This window comes from Diceros bicornis, chromosome 3 (assembly GCF_020826845.1).
Source record: "Diceros bicornis minor isolate mBicDic1 chromosome 3, mDicBic1.mat.cur, whole genome shotgun sequence".
NCBI lineage: Eukaryota > Metazoa > Chordata > Mammalia > Perissodactyla > Rhinocerotidae > Diceros > Diceros bicornis.
In genome coordinates, this window is record NC_080742.1 from 86,690,359 (window position 1) to 86,708,883 (window position 18,525).

General features: G+C 45.4%; 1 protein-coding gene across 2 annotated transcripts in view; it reads right to left on the minus strand.

The window, feature by feature from the left end:
* KIAA1549 (KIAA1549 ortholog) overlaps positions 1–18,525 on the minus strand; it is a 146,798-nt gene that overhangs the window by 36,439 nt on the left and 91,834 nt on the right. For both annotated transcript variants that reach the window (XM_058531062.1, XM_058531070.1), the window contains exons 11-15: positions 16,114–16,310; positions 14,285–14,400; positions 7,540–7,745; positions 4,647–4,870; positions 3,471–3,624 (exon numbers count right to left, since the gene is read on the minus strand). In XM_058531062.1, coding sequence (XP_058387045.1) covers positions 3,471–3,624; positions 4,647–4,870; positions 7,540–7,745; positions 14,285–14,400; positions 16,114–16,310 — 897 coding nt within the window. The remainder of the gene's footprint in view (positions 1–3,470; positions 3,625–4,646; positions 4,871–7,539; positions 7,746–14,284; positions 14,401–16,113; positions 16,311–18,525) is intronic.

Below are 18,525 nucleotides of genomic sequence, written 5' to 3' on the forward strand. Positions count from 1 at the left end.
ACTTGAAGGACCTGGTGTTCCTCTCCTTATGAGATGGATAAAAGGTCCATATACATGCCCTTCCCGAACTCCTGGTTTTCTTGAAGAGAAGATACAGAAGACTGTGATCAGTAGTGTGCCACCAACCTAACAGTTCACAGCGGAAGAAGGAAAAGTGTGTCTGGGAAAACATCCTACTGGTAAGTAAGAGGGTCTCTCCCAAGCCTGGTGGTTGTTCCAGTGGCTGACTAGGTAGCTGTACTGCAAGGAAGCAAACGGTGTGGCCACATAAAAAAACCGCAAACCCCCAATGAGACTCCACTGGGGAGGGGAATCATATACACACTTGAAGAGAGTCCGTAGAGCTATAGCCACTGCCAATCTCACCCTTAGTGGTCATAAGTTTAGAGAAGGTTTAACTTCTATAGCAAGAGAGATACGCTCTGAAGGTGGGAAGGAAGGTTCCCTTGAACTTCCATTGGCCCCATGAATCCTGCCAAGTAGGCAAAGAGCTACAGAGCCATGACATTAGAGCTTCCTGTTCTTTCTTCTTGTTGCCCCCTCATTTTGCAGGCTAGACTACCAGCAACTTGCAGGCCAAGAAGAGGTCTTATTCATCTTTCTATATCCCAAGATCTAGTACAGTGTTTCACATATAGACGGTACTTAATAAAAAATGAAAAACTGTCATCTACAAGAGTTAAGATTTACCCAGGATCCCTGAGTTGCAATTTGAATTCCATTCTCCTGAATCTCAGTCTGATAATTCTATTTGGTTTGTTTCCTTTGCACAGATACAAGTTCATCTATCATTCCTCAGAAATACATATGACCCTCTTACCTTCAGTCACCAGAGATTATGTATTCTGGTGCCTACTTGCAATCCTTTGTGGGTGTTATAAGAGTGATCATACACCCTGGTGGGCCTAGGACAATCTCAGTCTATGCCTGATGTCCCAGAACAATAATTAATAGCGCCTCCCTTCACTCTCACAAGTGTTGGTTTGGATGATAAATTATATCCGAGGTTGACAAACTTTTTCTCTCAAGGTCCAGACAGTAAATATTTTAGGCTTTGTGAGTCATATAGTCTCTGCTGCAACTACAGTCATGCACTGCATAACGATGTTTCAGTCAACAACAGACTGCATATACAATGGTATTCCCATAGGATTAGTACCATATCGCCTAGGCGTGTAGTAGGCTATACCATCTAGGTTTGTGTAAGTACACTCTATGATGTTTGCACGACGAAATCGCCTAACGATGCATTTCTCAGAACACAATCCTGTCCTTAAGCCATGAATGTCCATACTCCATCTGCCTGGGTTACAGCAAGAGCAGCCATAGATAACACGCAAGCGAATGGGTGTGGCTGTGTTCCAACAAAACTTTATTTACAAAAACAGGCAGCTGGCTAGATTTGGCCTGAGGGCCACAGTTTGCCTAGACCTGTAATTATAATGATAACTTTAGTTACAAGGAATCTAGGAGTATTTCTTCCACCTTAGGACAATAAAATTCTCAAGAAGAAGACATTTTGAGGGGGAAAGTGTAAAATTCAAGATAATTCAAAAACATGTATGTCTAGTATAATCTTGAAGACGAAATGATCTAAGAAGAGATGAGTTCTGAGAAAGGCATTATCTTTGAAAGTACATGTTTCAGACTTTTTAGGGAGAGAAAGTAAAAAGTCAGTCCATCTGAAGAAGATTTTTCATTTTAGGGAATCTTTGAAAAATGGAGACATTGGAGACGAAGCAGCTAACAGGTGGTCTTCTGCAGGGAAGGGCTACTTTCCACCAGCTGAAGGAGGAACTTTCTGTTGAGAAAAACAGCAAGGAGGAAAAGGATGTTCTGGGCCACCATGAAAGAGGCCTGATCTAGGGCCATCGATAGAGGCGAATGGAGAGAGCACGGTGAAGACAGGTTATTACCTACACAAAACTTAATGGCATCAGAGGACAGAACTCAGGGCAACTAGAAAAAACAAAGGGATGGGGACTGAAAAGGCTCTCCTGCAGATTCCTGTGACAAGGAGCCCTGCTGACTAGGGAAGTGAAGGGGCAAGAAGGAATGCTCCCTCTCCTTCTATTCACTGGTTCACACAACACAGTGTGGAAGTCCCTGCATGACTCTCCTGGGGAGTCCTCCCCAGATGAAGCCAAACACCACACACACCCAGATGACTGCCGGTCCAAAAACGTAACAGCAGCACAAGAGCACCATCTGCTGTAAGAACTGCCAGCAACAGGTCCTCTACCTTAGGAATTCGTTACCTGCATTCAGAAGAGACTCGATTCCTTCCATTGAGGAGCGAAACAGCCTAATTTGTAGGCCTCCCAACTCTCTGGTCTCGCTCCAATCCTCATGAGCAGGTGATAAGGGGCACGGTCAGTCTTTAGGACACTTACTTGGGAACAGTAAGTTCTCAAGGAAAAGCCTGGTTCTTTCAATATGATCAAGATTCAATTATATTTAGCCCCCATGTCAATACGGTGTTTGGCACATTTGTCTACTTATGTTTAGTGTCTGTTAGTATTAGTCATTTGTGTAATTTAGGAGATAAAATATAAAACTCAAATAAGAAATGGCTGGTTGCACAGGCTCTACCTAAAGTGATCATTACGTCACAAACCCCTTCTCCAAGGATGTGTTTTTTGCTAATTTCTCTCTAAACCAGGATGACCGTGTAAGTTTGCCTCCAGGAGGAAGAAGGGGTCTTGTGCAATAAGACACGGCTGTCCTCTGGCACAGGGCTGCAGGCGTCCACTGTGTGTCCCAGTGCTGCCAGAGCTAGTCACAGCTGGCGCTCCCTCTCCGTCTTGGGGTATCTTTGTGCCTGTGTTTCTCACGGCCTCTCAGGCGGGCTGGCCCTTTCTTCCCTACTCAATGGGGTCTGTGTGTGTCTGTCTTAATGCTATCAATGTCTGCCTTTAACACTTCAAGCAACTCTGTCTGTACCCCTTCTCTTTGAAAAAAATGTTTAATTCTGTATTTCTTAAGTTCTTTCTCCCATTAAAATAAAAAATATATTTATTAGCAAATACAATATCTTCTTAGCACTCCAGGAGCAGAAAGGGGGGGACAAAACTCTAAATAGTCCTCCTTTCACCAAGAAACCCAAACAAACCTCTGACCAGGGAAAGGAAAAAAAAAACCTCTGGACGTTTCTCTCTGTGTTCCAATTAACCTCAAGAAGTGCCCATTCTGAAGCCTGAGAGGAGAGGGCTTGCATAAAGAAAGGAAAAACACAGAGTCTGTTTCCAGAAGGCTCACTCAGCAGCCCCCTGGTTTAGACGACTCAAGTCTCCCCTCAAAGGAGCAGCCCACTTCCCCCTTCACTCCACACGCCTCACAACCCAGCTGGCCTTGGAGCATTAGCCACCGGGCATCAACACCACACAAGGCAACAGCCACCACTGTTCATTCTCCTCTCCCCAAGAGCCACTCCAACAAGGATTCCAGAAGCAAGGGTCAGGATTACACACCGGGCAACCGATATAGGCAGAGTTGTGGACACCAGGGGGCCTTTTGTAAGTGCCGTCACTGTCTGTGGTGATGAGTCTGTCCTTCTCGGCATCTCCAGGGCAGCCGTTGACCTGATGTTTCCGGCGTGGCTTAGGAGAACGTTTTATCCGCGAGCTGCCAGGAAAATAAGAGGTTAGCTTCACAGGAAAAAAACTTTCCTGCCACTGTCTCGTCAACTAAACACTAAGTATTTTCTGAGCACCTGTGACGTGCTGGCCGCTGCAGTAAACACCCCACAGGATAGAAGCAACATGTAGGACAGTCTCTGCTCTAAGAAAGCTCACAGTCTACCCGGGCAAACTATATTAACACACGTGGAACAACAGAGAATAACACCAGGCAATATACATTCATGTCGTTAGTTATAGAGACTTCAGAACAGGGGGAGGTCAATGTGAGCCACTGATATCACCGTTGGCTACATGGGGCCTGAGCTAGCTAGGTCTTAAAGAGCAGTAGGATCCAGAAACGAGAAGGGGTGTGGGAGAAGGGAGTGAGGTATAGGCACCACCAGGATTCTGAGGGCCAGAAACCGGAATGCAGATGAATGCCTGGGCGGGGGGCAATGAGGCCACCGCTAAGGGACTGGCAGGTCTGTCTGTGCTGCTATAGGGTGGAAAGCAGCTGGAATGAAGAGGCAGGCCCACCTGTTACAGGAGCACAGGTTCCACACTGCAGGTGATCAAAGCCATGACAGGCTTGGAGCAGAGAAAGGCATAAACGAGAGCAGTGTTTACAGAAAATGCATCTGCGTTAGAGGCAGGGGTCTGGGAGACCAAGAGACCAAGACTGAGGGTGGCTGTTGGAAAAGAAATGAGAGGCCCACCGCAGCGAGCTGGGTGACCAAGCAGATGAGGCAGAGACACTGGGAGTGAGAGAGAGATGAGAGGAGAGGGAGGGCCCAGGAAGCTCATTCTAGGAGACAGTAAACCCTGGAAATGTTCTCAGGCACTGGAGGAGCCGCCTTCCACACCCAGGCGACCCCTGAGGCGGGATCAAAGCCATGTCAGTGGCCTACACAGCCTTTCTGTGTATAAACCTCTTGGAGTCGTTTTCAGAGACTTCACCCTGAAAAATGGCCGGGCCGTCGTGTCCCGCCCTGAGAGCAGAGGGGAACGGCTCCGCTCAGGCCCCACCTCTTCCTGGGCTCGATGAACACCGAGGGCACGCTGGCCGTGGGGTCCAGGATCTTGTCGATCTGCATCTGCGCCCGGCGGTAGACGCGGTGGCGCTCGCGCGTGTCGCCCGAGGACAGCTCGTCCACCACCGGGAACTCGTAGTGGCCGCGGCGCTTGGCGCGGAGCCGGATCTTGTTCCGATGGTGCTCGATCTCCGACTTGTGCCGCAGCGCCGTCTGAATCTGAGCGGGCGAGATGGGAGGAACGAGACCAAAGGAACGTGCTCGAAGGTTTCTGGGACCCAGGCTCAGGAAGCATTTTAGGAACGCCTTCCTTGCCCCCCGGAAGGCTGTCCCAGGCTCCACGAGGGCCCAAAGGGTGTGACGGGGGCAGGCACACCCTCACGGGGCGCAGCGAATGGGCCATTGCCCACGGGCCGTATCCCCAAACTCGCCGTGCTGGGGGGAGGGGGGAGGCCGCGGTACGGGCCCCCAGAGCAGGGCAAAAATAACTCCAACCTGGGAAACCGGCTAGTGACAACTTTGAAGGCAAAAAGGTGCACTGACTACTACATATAATATGCCCCGAGAAATCAGTAAATGTTTTCCATATCCCATAATTTCACTACTTCAGAGATTTTTAAATTATGATAGATTCAAAGATATTTACATTATACAATAGAATACCCATTTGCTGATAATTATCTAGTGTTACCAAAACAAGTTCCCTGAGACTTTCCCTCCCCAGAGGGGCATCTACAGGTAGGGAAACGTGTCACCGCTGGCTAGTGTGGCCTGAACTAGGTCTGGAAAAGTAAGTAGGATCTGAAGACAAGAGGGAAGTGGGAGGAGGCTTTGAGATGTAGGCATAATCATGCTGACTCCGCCAAGAGCCAGAGATGGGAATGCAGATGAATGCCTGGGGGGCTAAGGGGGTGGCAGTTCTGCTGTGCTCTGGTGCAGCGCAGCCTGGGAAGTGCTCACTTTCATCCAGGTGCGTCCCACTTTGTAAGCACTTAGCTCTGCTTCAGAGGCCTTGACATCAAGCAAGATGGAGACAGAGGGGAAGAAGGGAAACCAAGCTGGGAATCTGATTGGGAGGAGAAAGCAGGACTCACAGGCCAAGCTAGCATGGAACATTCCTGGCCATGCCACAGTAGACCAAAGCCACGTACTCTGAGACTGAGGAGGAGGGTCAGTTGCATGAGGTTCTCAGCAACTTACCAGCAGGAGAATTAAGAAAAGCCCCTCTTACTCTATCAGGCTCTAATTGTTCTTTAAAATATATGAGGTCCTCACAGGAGGCCTAACATACGCTAGGAATTTCCACCAGAACCTCCAATTAAGAAAACATTTAAATTTAGATGTATGAAGCATTTAGGTAAGTGTAACAGTATTGACAATGCTCTAGTTCTTAAGCTGGGTTTTCATTTTATTATTATGCTTTATAATCAATATATATTTACCTATAGTCCTATGTGTGCATCAAATACTACATTTTAAAAAGATAGTAAAAGAAACAAAATGGAGATGTATGCTATCAAGTTGTGAAGCCACAGGCCTGGTGAGCACATTCGCTTCTTTCTTTTGCCAGATGGAGAAGTCACTCCAGGGTGTTTACCCTGGCAGGTGTAGAGACACCTGCAACACGAGACTGATGGAAACAGGTCTAGGCTAGGACTGGGGCCATGCAGGGCTAGGGCTCCTGAGCACTGGTGAGAACGGACAGCACACGTCATCCTGAACCAGTGGCACACATTCTTGTGGTCATGTCCTTGGCAAGGAGCTAATGAGGTGTGGACAGGAGAAATTATAAGAACTCTTGATAATTCTATAGGTTGATCCACTTTACAGACCACCTTTAAAGTGGGGAGGAGGGTTCAATTGGACCAATTTCTTATTACTTCAACCTGGCAGAACTCACAACAGCAGCAGGTGTTTCTTAGAGGTGGGAAATGGACAGGCATGGAGCTGCCTTATGTGCAGTCCTAAATGGCATTCACTCCACTCATTGTCCAGCCCAGGTCAAATTTCTCAAGTTCAAGTTAACAGTGACCTAGCCTGGCCTTCTGGTTCCCAAAATCTTAGGAGGGAAGCAGATCTAACTCACTCTTCCAGAATTCACTGGAATAGGGTTTTACTAGGAATTATCTAGATCCGTGGGGCCAAAGCGGATCTATCAGGAATCACAAAGTCTACTCTTGTCCCAAGACCACCCCAAGTTGGATGATTCACTAGGAGAACTCACAGGACTCGGCGTTTAGTCCCGGTTATTACAGAAAAAGGATACAGTGCAAAATCAGCAAAGGAAAAGGCACATGGGGCAAATTCTGGAGGAAACCAGGTGACGCTCCCAGGAGCCCTCTCCCAGGGGAGTCCCACAGGACGTGTTTAATTCCTCCAGCAACGAGTTGTGACAACACGTGTGAAATGCTATCTACCAGGGAAGCTTAGTAGAGACCCAGTTCTGAGGGTTTTTACTGGGGGCTGGTCACATAGGCACTCTCTGCCTGGCATGTAATAAAATTCCAGACTCCCAGAAGGAAAGCAGATGTTCGGCATAAATCATACTGTTTGCGTTAACAGTTTAGGCACAGTGAGCCACTCTGTTCTGGGAATGGTGGGAATCTTTCCAAAATCCAAGTTCCCAACACCAGCCACGGGCCAAAACAGGACTTAGTAAGGATCGCAGCCTCAGGTCTTTCCTCTGCACATCTGCCAATGCATCTAACAGTGTCCTTGAACAGTATCTGATCTAAAAAAAAACTGATTATAATATTTAAAACTAAGAACACTTGTCAGCAGCTCATACCTTTAGCAACCTTTTGACACTGTCACTGTCACTCATTTTTAAGCACTGACCAAATCAGAATGTGAGTTTTTTTATTAATGGACTTAATAAAAACAAATACCTCTTTGTTAATTTTGTTGGTTTCTGCCACTCTGTCAGCCAATACAGGGTGCTGAACTGGGGGAGCTGGGATTGGCTGCATGGCAATCAGCTGGATCTTACTGGGGACCCGTCGACTGGCTTCCGAGGAGCGGGAAATCCTGTCCACATGCTCAAAGATGGAGGCTGATGAGTGCTGCTCGTTCCCTGGACTGGGGGGTGGTGGCCCTGGAACAGAAAGAAAAGCTAGAATAAATCAAGTCATCCTACAGAAATAGCAAATAGTGCAAATTATGGATTAATCCTTAAAGAATCCTCAGATGGGCCCCTGATCAAAAACACATCTCCACTCCATGGCAGAATCCTTGAAACTGTCACCATCTGAGCTTAAATTGTCTGGGTTAAATATCATCTCCTTCAGCCTCATTAAAAGTTACAAATATCCTTAGAAAAGATATGAAAATCACGATGACACTTTGTGCCAAAAATTGCCCTGTTTTCTAGCCCCATGGCGTAGCAGTTCAGTGCACGCACTCTGCTGCTGGGCAGCCCAGGTTCGGATCCCGGGCACACACCGATGCACCGCCTTGTCAGGCCACGCTGTTGCGGCGTCCCATATAAAGTGGAGGAAGATGGGCACAGATGTTAGCCCAGGGCCAGTCGTCCTCAGCAAAAAGAGGAGGATTGGCATGGATGTTAGCTCAGGGCTGATCTTCCTCACAAAAAAAAAAAAAAAAAAAGCCCTGTTTTGTCTAAAGGTGTTTCAAAGTCTTCAGACAGGAGGAACCTGAAGTTGCTCAGTCAAGAGCAATTTACAGAACTTTAAGAAAAAGATCTACAGCAGCTCTGAACTTCCACTCCCATTTAGAGTGGTAGAAATTTAGTTGCCACGGCGATTATACTGTTGAGAAAACAAAGGCCAAGGGGACTGGGGACAGGCAGGCATACAGACAGGTAACAATGAACACTTCAGTTCTGATGCAGAAAGAAAATTACGTCGAAGAGGTACGAGAAGAAAAAGCTGCTGCTTGCAGGGAATTCGTTTCCACTTCAAAAAGAGACGAAGAGGGCCGGCCCCGTGGCTCAGCGGTTAAGTGCGCGCGCTCCACTACTGGCACCCAGGTTCGGATCCCAGGTTCGGATCCCGGGAGCGTACCGACGCACCGCTTCTCCGGCCATGCTTAGGCCACGTCCCACATACGGCAAGTAGAAGGATGTGCAGCTATGACATACAACTATCTACTGGGACTTTGGGGAAAAAAAGGAGGAGGATTGGCAATAGATGTTAGCTCAGAGCCGGTCTTCCTCAGCAAAAAGAGGAGGATCAGCATGGATGTTAGCTCAGGGCTGATCTTCCTCAGGAAAAAAAAAAAAGAGAGAGAGAGATGAAGAGGACACTTAAAAATGGTTAAACAGGTAAAATCTTTTTGTTTTTTTTTAAAGATTTTATTTATTTATTTTTCCCCCCAAAGCCCCAGTAGATAGTTGTATGTCGTAGCTGCACATCCTTCTAGTTGCTGTATGTGGAACTCGGCCTCAGGACGGCAGGAGAAGTGGTGCCTCGGTGCGTGCCCTGGATCCAAACCCAGGCCACCAGCAGCGGAGCGCGCACACTTAACCGCCAAGCCACGGGGCCGGCCTAAACAGGTAAAATCTTATGGCATGTATATTTTAACACAACACAGTTTTTTAAAGTAATCAGAACTACGAAAAAAAAAAAGAGAAAAAATTAAATGTGTAGAAAAAAGATAGAAAAGAAACACTTTAACATGTTAACAGAGACTGGATCTTGGTATAATGGGTGATTGTCTCCAATTTCTTATATTTTCTGTAATGAAGATTTTCTCTGAGTATAACTTTTATAGCAGAAATATTCCCAATAAACTTTAATTTTTAAAAGGCAAAAAGAGAGAGAGAGACAAGGAGGGGCTGAATAGATGGAAAGAGCTCTACAGAGCTAGTTAAACACACTGAGATCACTGAGCCTCTCCCTCTGCTAAGCCACCATCACCTCGGACGCTCTGGACACCTCTTTAAAATAGATGGCCAACAGGCCAAGAGAAGGAGTGAGAGCATGCAGAAACTGTTTCTAAACAGAAGCCTGAGGTTTGAAACCTCAAGCATAAGTGGAAAATATAGAGGTTTCTCCTCAATGTGGACAAAGAAAAAGTTGAGCAAAGCAGTAAGAAATAATAGCTGAGATTTTACATAAGGAATGCACATCAGTGGTATGTAAGTCTTCGTATTTCCTCTCAATTTGAATTATATTCACTTGTTATCCCAAGAGATTAGAAATGATTTCTATAACTCTGAATGAACGACGTCTCTCTTAGCGAGGAGGCACAGGCTCTGGATTCAGGCTATTCTCGGGCTTTCTTCCCCATCCTGGGCCCGGAGGGAGTCTGTCTGTGCAATGCAAGCGCAGCCAGGCACCACCATTCATCCAGTGGCAGCTACTCGGATTACAGGCAAAATGCCTAAAAGGAGATAACAAGCTGTGCCAGATAGGCTAGCCCTGCTAACCCACACTTATAAAGTGACAGCAAATGTCAGAAAGGGTAGCCCATATGAAGCTACTGATACATAAAGGGGAGACTGCTTTCCTCCAGGATGGTAAAAAAGACCAAGGTGCAAAGGAGACCGAGGAACAAAGGCCCCTCCCCCTGTGCTGTCTGCTTGCCTGGGCACCACGGAGCTGCAGGCCTGTGACTGGCTCCTGTCCATGCCCTATCCCACCCCCCAACTGTGGTCACGGATCTGCACTCTATAATTCACCAACTGCAACCAGAGAAACAAAGGATGCAGAGAATACCTGAAGCTGCTACACTGCCCAGAATCCAGCCCTTTTAAAAAGCTGAAAAAAGTTTTGTTATTTATTTTATCTATCTATCTATCTATATATATATGCACATACATACATGTATCACAGTTATATATATAAACGGGGTTATTTTTATTGTTTGCTATGCATCACACAAATTTTTTTAAAAACTACCTGCATATGGGCCGGCACGGTGGCTTAGCAGTTAAGTGCGCACGCTCCGCTGCTGGCGGCCCAGGTTCGGATCCGCGTCCCACATACAGCAACTAGAAGGATGTGCAACTATGACATACAACTATCTACTGGGGCTTTGCGGTAAAAAAAACAGGAGGAGGATTGGCAATGGATGTTAGCTCAGAGCTGGTCTTCCTCAGCAAAAAGAGGAGGATTAGCATGGATGTTAGCTCAGGGCTGATCTTCCTCACAAAGAAAAAAAAACAAAACAAAACACTACCTGCATAATAACGGCCAATGGAAAGTACAATGGATACATAGAGATTAATGCTGCGTGAATCCTGCTTTAAGGCAAGTGGGGAGTTTGGAAGAGTACTTTCAAAGAGTACTTTTGAAGAGTACTTCCTCTACAAATATTATAAAACAAAAAAACTATAATGATAGAAATTACAGTATAGGATAATGTCAACGAAGCAAAATGACAGGGGAAAGAGCAATCTGAATTACTGAAACGCCAAAGCAATAGAAGATTTTAAAAGAACTGTTAATTCTATTATCTATAGGTAAATGCAGTCAAACTGCATTATTTCTACCACCCGTGACCCACATTCATGACCCCCTGTGTCGTCTACACAGGATTAATATCCTGTGAGGCAGGGATCACATTTATCTCTTCTTCTTCATCCTATCCCAGCACTAAACCCATCACAGGCACTAGTAAACATGTGCTGAATGGATGGCTAAATGACTAGTCACTTCAACTAACTGTATAAAATTCTACTTCAAAGAGGCCTCTGGGAATCTGCCTTAATGAAAAGAGGAGAACTTTGCTTTATGACCTCAATCATTTTATAAATGGGTGCTCTACAATTACTTGAAAAACTTTGATGTTATATGTAGTCAAAACAGTTACCCTGCAATCTCCTTAAAAATTTAGTTCAGGGCCTGCCCTGTGGCTTAGCAGTTAAGTGCGCGTGCTCCGCTGCTGGCGGCCCGGGTTCGGATCCCAGGCGCGCACCGACGCACTGCTTCTCTAGCCACGCTGAGGCCGCGTCCCACATCCAGCAACTAGAAGGATGTGCAGCTATGACATAAACTATCTACTGGGGCTTTGGGGGAAAAATGAACAAATAAAATTATTTAAAAAAATTAGTTCGCTTTGCAAACTCCTTAGCACATGCAAAAGTAAATGTCTATGTGAAATTCTAGAATTTGGGTTTGTGGAATTCAAAATAATGAAGCTCTGATTACTTAAAAATCACACCCTTGCACACATGCAACCTACAGAGAGTATAAAGAAAATACTCAGCATTTTGCAGTCCTTATCTATGTGGTTTATTCCTGATGATAAAGAAGGGGGGACGGGGGGGCAAAAGGGGTGACTGGGTGCATGTGTGTGGTGATGGATGGTAATTAGTCTTTGGGTGTTGAACATGATGTCGTCTACACAGAAATCGAAATACAATGATGTACACCTGAAATTTATATAATGTTATAAATCAGTGTTACCTCAATTAAAAAAAAGTTTAAACAATAAAAAAACAGAGAGAGAGAGAGAAAAAACTACAATTATGCCTGGACACAGCAATGGCAGCACAACAGCAGCCTGAATGCAGCCACTTCACTTGAGGAAGGCGTGTTACTCCCTACTTCTCTCTCTTCACAATTTTGCTAAGGGGAACCAGTGGTTATGATGTGACTTTTTCTAAAACTCCAATAACTGAAGACAGTGACATTTGAGCAAATAATCTTGTAAGGGTCCATGGACGGTTGTCAGGCTATGCATCATGGTCTAGCCACCTTCCAAAAATGGTCAGCTGGGAGGACATAAAGCACACCCTCAAATTGACCCAAACCAAAACAATGGTCTCTTCTCAGCTTCCGTGGGAAGGTGGATCCTGAAAATGCCAGATGACCCGTGACAGACGGTGAAAGCCTTGCCAAGGAGTCTGTAGAGACCCAGAGGCCATGCCACCCACTGCCGTGAGAGGGAACACTGGGCCCAGGACAACATGGAGGAGGGTCCCAGAATGGTTCTCAAGCAACCTCCTGTCTCCAATAATTTGTATTTCATCATGACTTGCAACAAAAGGATTTTTAGGTGAATTACAAAATAATTCAAAAGCTATGATTAAGAACTCAGCATCTTTTTTATAGGATATTTAACTAAATTCTATGCAAGAAATAAAATGCCTTTGTGGCAGCATTAAAGCTTTAAAGAAGTAAACAAAATTGTATAAGTGAATTGATACTTGTAGTGAGAAAACCATCTCTCTAAAACATGAAGATAATGTACAGATTCTAGTGTCTTCTCATAACAGTGGCATCTGAGCTTCTAGTACCCACTCAAGAGAACATCTGGTCCACTTGTCCCTCCACGGACAACTCTCAGTCCCAAAGCTTACGTGCTTACTACTGGGATTTTGAATATATGTTGAGAGTGATATTTGATTTTTGTTAGCCATGTAGAATATACTGGCTGTAATACTTTCAGAAAGGAGTTAAAAGCAGGAACTAAAAGCAAGGTTTTTCTCGGATAAGCAATTAACAGAAATTGAGAAACTCCAGAGCTGATTCTTTTTTTTTTTTTCCTTCAAATATTTCTTTCCCAGGATCAAAATTAGACTTTGATCCTATCTATCTGAAACAGTGCACCTGTTACCATGGTGCTAAGTAATTTTTAAGATTCTGTGAAATTGGATCCAAAGAAAAAAAACTCTTCCCTTATTCTTAGGGGCTATTTCTTTAACATCAAAAATGAAACAACTAGATAGAGCAGGAGGGAATCTCAAAAATCAGCTAGTTTAGTCCCACAGGAGCCCCAAAGGCTAACGGACTAGCAAGGTCACCAGCATGACAGTGACAGAGCAGGCATCCAGCTTCGATCCAGAATCTGTTCACTTATAGACTGTGCTTCACCCTGTACTGCATTTTCATACAGAGAAATTTGTGAGGAAAAATTTAAGTATAAAAATTACTATTAAAAATAATATCCTGAGGCATCCCAATTTTCTTTGCATCACTGAAACACAATCCTGAAACAAACAAAACTCCAGCAAATACAACAGCTGTACTAGCACATTTATTTAACAGACTCTATTAAACTAAAACCAAGCTACCTTGTCATCACACCAAAAGACGCTCCCAAGTCCGTAAGACCTGTAGGCTTAGTTTTATTACACGGCACGAGTTTCATGGTTAGACCCTTCAGAATGAGACTGGAGTTCATCTCGGTCCTGCCCTAAGAAGCCACAGCATCTGACTCCAAATGTAAATCTGCTAAACCATCTGATCACATGGGAACTACCCACTGGCAGAAAGATCTAGGAACAGGACCAAATATAATGCACTCTGACCTATGATAAATAAACAGCTTTCTGACAGTGACAGCTGTGGAATACCTGAATTGGATCCTAAGAAGGTCAGTGAATCCTGGAAGCAGTTTTTGAGACTCTGGTTTTATTTCAATTCCTCCTTGTCTTTCAGGGAGGACAATCCTTAGGACTCTGAACTAGAATGAAATGTGGCTATTAACCTCAAAACATACCCCAGTGAATCCCTAACCTCAAGCAGGTCCCCTGCATCAATGCAAGCACCAATACAATCCTAGATGGTGACAATCAATGCTGAGAAATTCACCATACGAATGAAGAATATTCCATTGCACAGATTTTTTTTAAAAAGGTTCAGCATTTGAAGTAGTATAAAACCCTAGACTATTGGAACCTCGTAATTACTATTTTTAACATAGAAAACGAGAAGAGTTACAGACCACTCTGTGGGGCTCTGTGGGACTTGCTGTCGTTCACCACTCCTGGCGTCTTGTCTCCTGTATCCCTCTCACTGGACTCTTCGCTTACTGTAGAGTCAGCATCTGAGGGAGAAACTCTGCAGACACAAAACAAATGCAAACGTTAGGAAAAAGAAAGGAGGGAAAAAAGATCACATAAATTTGGATGTGGAAGTCAGGCTTCCAGGCAAAACTGGTAGAAATGAAACAGTCCAAAAAATTTTTTTGTGGCATGGCATCTTTAAGGACCACATTAATAGCACAGTCACCTCTTGAAGACAGCATAACATGGCTTACGAACTGGCTCAGCAGGCTGCATTTCAATAAATGCTAGGACACTTAAGTGCCAGACTGGCGGAGGGTCCCTCAGCTACCAGGGCCGGGACCAGCAGTCTGCACCTGGCGTGGGTTGGATCAGAGGATCTAGAGTTCAGGTCTGGTTCGGGGTTAACTGGGTCTGCAGAATCCCTAGGGAGCCAGGGTAGTTCTGCAGTCACCCCATATAACTCCAGATCTACGGAACTACACTTACAAAGGCAATGATCACCATGAGATTTGATTCTATATATAAAAAGCAAGGGAATCACAGAACCCAGGTGGCACCAGGCTAGTAAAAATCCTTAACCACTTAGCACCCCTCATCTCTGCACTCCCTGGCTTAAACCGCAATATGAGATGCCAAGACATTCTGGTGCCCCTGAGGGATGCTAAAACATTATATTAGCCATGCAGACCACTGAGATGTTGTAAGTAAATGTTTAGGATGAGACTACCAGAAAAAAAAAAAAAACTTTGCAAAATTGTACTAGCATATTGAATAATCTTTAATGATTTGATTTATTCTTAGCCTGCAAGATAATTAAGCAAATAACATCTCTCTACATAATTCATTTTCTTTTGTAAAGATCATGTTCTAACAGCTATTAAATTCTTAAAAGTTAGGCCAGAACCCCCAGGGTAAGTTTTCTGATAAGTCAGAAATAACATCGTTTCAAATGTTGGTATAATCACACACTTTTTCCCCTCTTAGCAGAAAATTAGGATTTGGAGTTCCAAAGCTCAAAGGAAGGCTGATCATTTGATGATCTAAAGTCAGCTCCACGAAACCTGAGTCTGAAGTTGGTCTCTTGAACACAGCTGAACCCCATCTCACAGGATCAGAGGGTGACGGGGGACTTCCAGGCAGTGTCCACAAGCAGTTCTCTGTGTGCTTAAGTTTGACGGCAGGAATGGAAACCTAGGAATGGGGAGCTGGGCAGGGAGGAGGCATGAGGACTCCATGCAAACATGCTAACAAGGGTGACGACACTGGCAGCGGGAGAAAGCCAAGCAAGGAAAGAAGGATGTGATGAAGACCACCTGCAGAGGGTGCAGTGATGTCACAGCCAGCCGCTGGCATAACTGGCAAGGGCAAAGCCAGCACGGGCTGACGGTGCATCACGTCCATGCACTTTTCATACACTATTTCTGATGTCACCTCCAGAGGGCCTAGCAGGCTCACCCCAGAATATACACACGCAAGCTGGTCAATCCCTGATCTAGTCCCAGGGGGCCCGCCAGACCATGATGGACAGTGATCCATCATTCTCAACGCCTTTGGGAAAGAAAGCATCCGGGCGCCTTTGGTAGTTCATTAGAATGGATCTGGAGCCCTCGGGTTCATTAACTTTGGGGAAGCCGTCCATCGTCAGTCTCCGAGGCTGCAGACTCGGGCTGTACTCACCGTCAGCCTTTCCGATACGGGAAATTGACCAACTGAAAACAGAAACATGCTCCGAGATAGAGAACAATACAGAAAGCCCAATAACAACCTTCCTCTGTGACGGATGTTCTTGGAGGGGATCTTTGCCTTGGGACTCGGCACATCTCCATTTTCAGAGGGCGTGGCATGGTCCTTCACAGGTCCCGGCAGTGGTGCCGGCTCGTGAATAATCAATATGTCATCTTTGTTGTGCTGACCCAGATGCTGCTTAGCAAAATCGAAGCCCTTCACACTAGGGATCTGCAACTAAAACACACACACACACACACAGGTGAGACAGTCAATCTGAGGACTGTGAAAAGAGATGGTGAGGGCTGGCAAGAGAAGCACGAACTTCTGACTCAAGATTGTGTTTGCAATTCCACCTCTAACTCAGTGAGCATCTCTGAAACGTCAACTGTATGCAAGGTGCCATTTATACTTCGAGTTTGCAGAAAAGACAGATGCTTATGAAAGATTAAAGAAGGGTACGAGGATTAAATAACTACACCATGATACAAAATGACATCACAAGACAATACCTGACCCACTGTGATAGTAGCATAACCAATTCCAGAGAGGGTGGTACGGGCAAGATATTCTTTATAGAGAAATGGGGACTTGTACCAGGACTCGGAGGATGGGTAGAACTTGGAAACAAAAAGAAGTGGCTAAGGGCCAGCCCCGTGGCACAGCAGTTAGGTTCAGCAGGCTCCAGTTCAGCAGCCCAGGTTCGTGGGTTCAGATCCCGGGCGTGGACCTACACACCACTCCTCAAGCCATGCTGTGGTGGCATTCCACATACAAAATAGAGAAAAACTGGCACAGGTGTTAGCTCAAGGACAACCTTCTTGAAGCAAAAAGGGGAAGACTAGCAACATATGTTAGCTCAGGGCCTATCTTCCTCACCAAAAAAAAAAAAAAAAAGTCCACCTCTCACACTGGTGGATGCAGGGGTCCTACCCAGGGATACATGGTCCCAACACCAAACCCACAACCAAGACCCCAGAGTCCGGGCCTCAGCTTCTAGGCCTGTGCTAAGACAGGAAAGATATATAGGAACATGCGCAATAAAGGTGGGACACCATTTTTTATGACATTTTGGAGGACACTAAAAGTGCCAGGGGTGGGTATTAAGTTTTCTTAATTTGAGCTTGCAGAATATAGGAAAATAAACTGCAAATAAATAGTTGTCCCAAGGGTCTCCTGGGCAGGAAGGCCACATGCGAACCAAAGCCCTGCTCACCAGGCTGTATTCCACACTTATACATAGTCCTAGCAATCAAAAGACAAAGGCCAGGGCCAGCCCCGTGGCTTAGTGGTTAAGTGCGCGCACTCCGCTGCTGGCGGCCCGGGTTCAGATCCCGGGCGCGCACCAACGCATTGCTTCTCTGGCCATGCTGAGGCCGCGTCCCACATACAACAACTAGAAGGATGTGCAGCTATGACATACAAGTATCTACTGGGGCTTTGGGTGGAAAATAAATAAATAAATAAATAAAATCTTTAAACAAAAAAAAGACAAAGGCCAAACCCATCTAGAGAGTTATTTTAGATGACACAGTACGTGTAGAAGCAAAAGGTTTTGTCATATTTGCCCTAACTTTATGCACACATGAATGACAACACCAGTGGCTTAGATTTGTGATCTCTCAAGTCTTTTTAGTGCTAAAAATCTAGGATCAATAGGTAGGACAGTAGTCTGCAATAATGACTTACACCAGCAGAGGGGGGTAAAACTTACTGTAAATATAGTTTACAAAGATGTTGCTTAGAAACAAAAGGCAAAGATGGGGGTGCCTATATTTCCTAAATTAATGATACTGTGTTACAAGAGCAGGCTACTCCACCACACAGGCAGACTGTGAGTGGCCCACGCCCCGTGGCTCAGGAATGTTGTTTCGCAAACAGCGGACCCAAACCTGCTGCTGCATGGCTCCCCCCATCCCCCAACCCCCCAGGATCAGTCTGTTTCCTCATCCATGAGACTGTGGATTAGCACAGTAATCTTCAACTGGGCTCTCCGAATCCCTGGGGGTGTACATTTTCCTGGGGGCATGCAGCCCTTTTAAGGGAGTCAAATTCCGGATGGACAACATCTGTATAGGCTCTTACCTAAAAGTGATTTTCCTGAGAGCGTGCCTGTGGTCCAGGCATCATGCTGGTTCCCCTTCCCCACCTCCCTTCCTAAGAGTCCTTCTCCCTCTTTACAGCAGAGAAGCACACCTCTCCTCCAGGTGGCCGCTTTTACCCCAGTCACCCCTCATTTTAGCTCCACCAACAAGGTGCCTCTAAACTAAAGAATAACAGATAGAGTCAACAGTCTTTTAATTAACACCATCAACATCATTTAATATCCTTTCTAGTCTATTTCCCAGTAAGAAAGTAAATGCCTCTAATGACTGGGAGACAATCTCTTTTGCAAGCCAGATGGACCACTTTATCAAAATTGAACGAGGAGGCACAGATTGCCTCCTCTCCA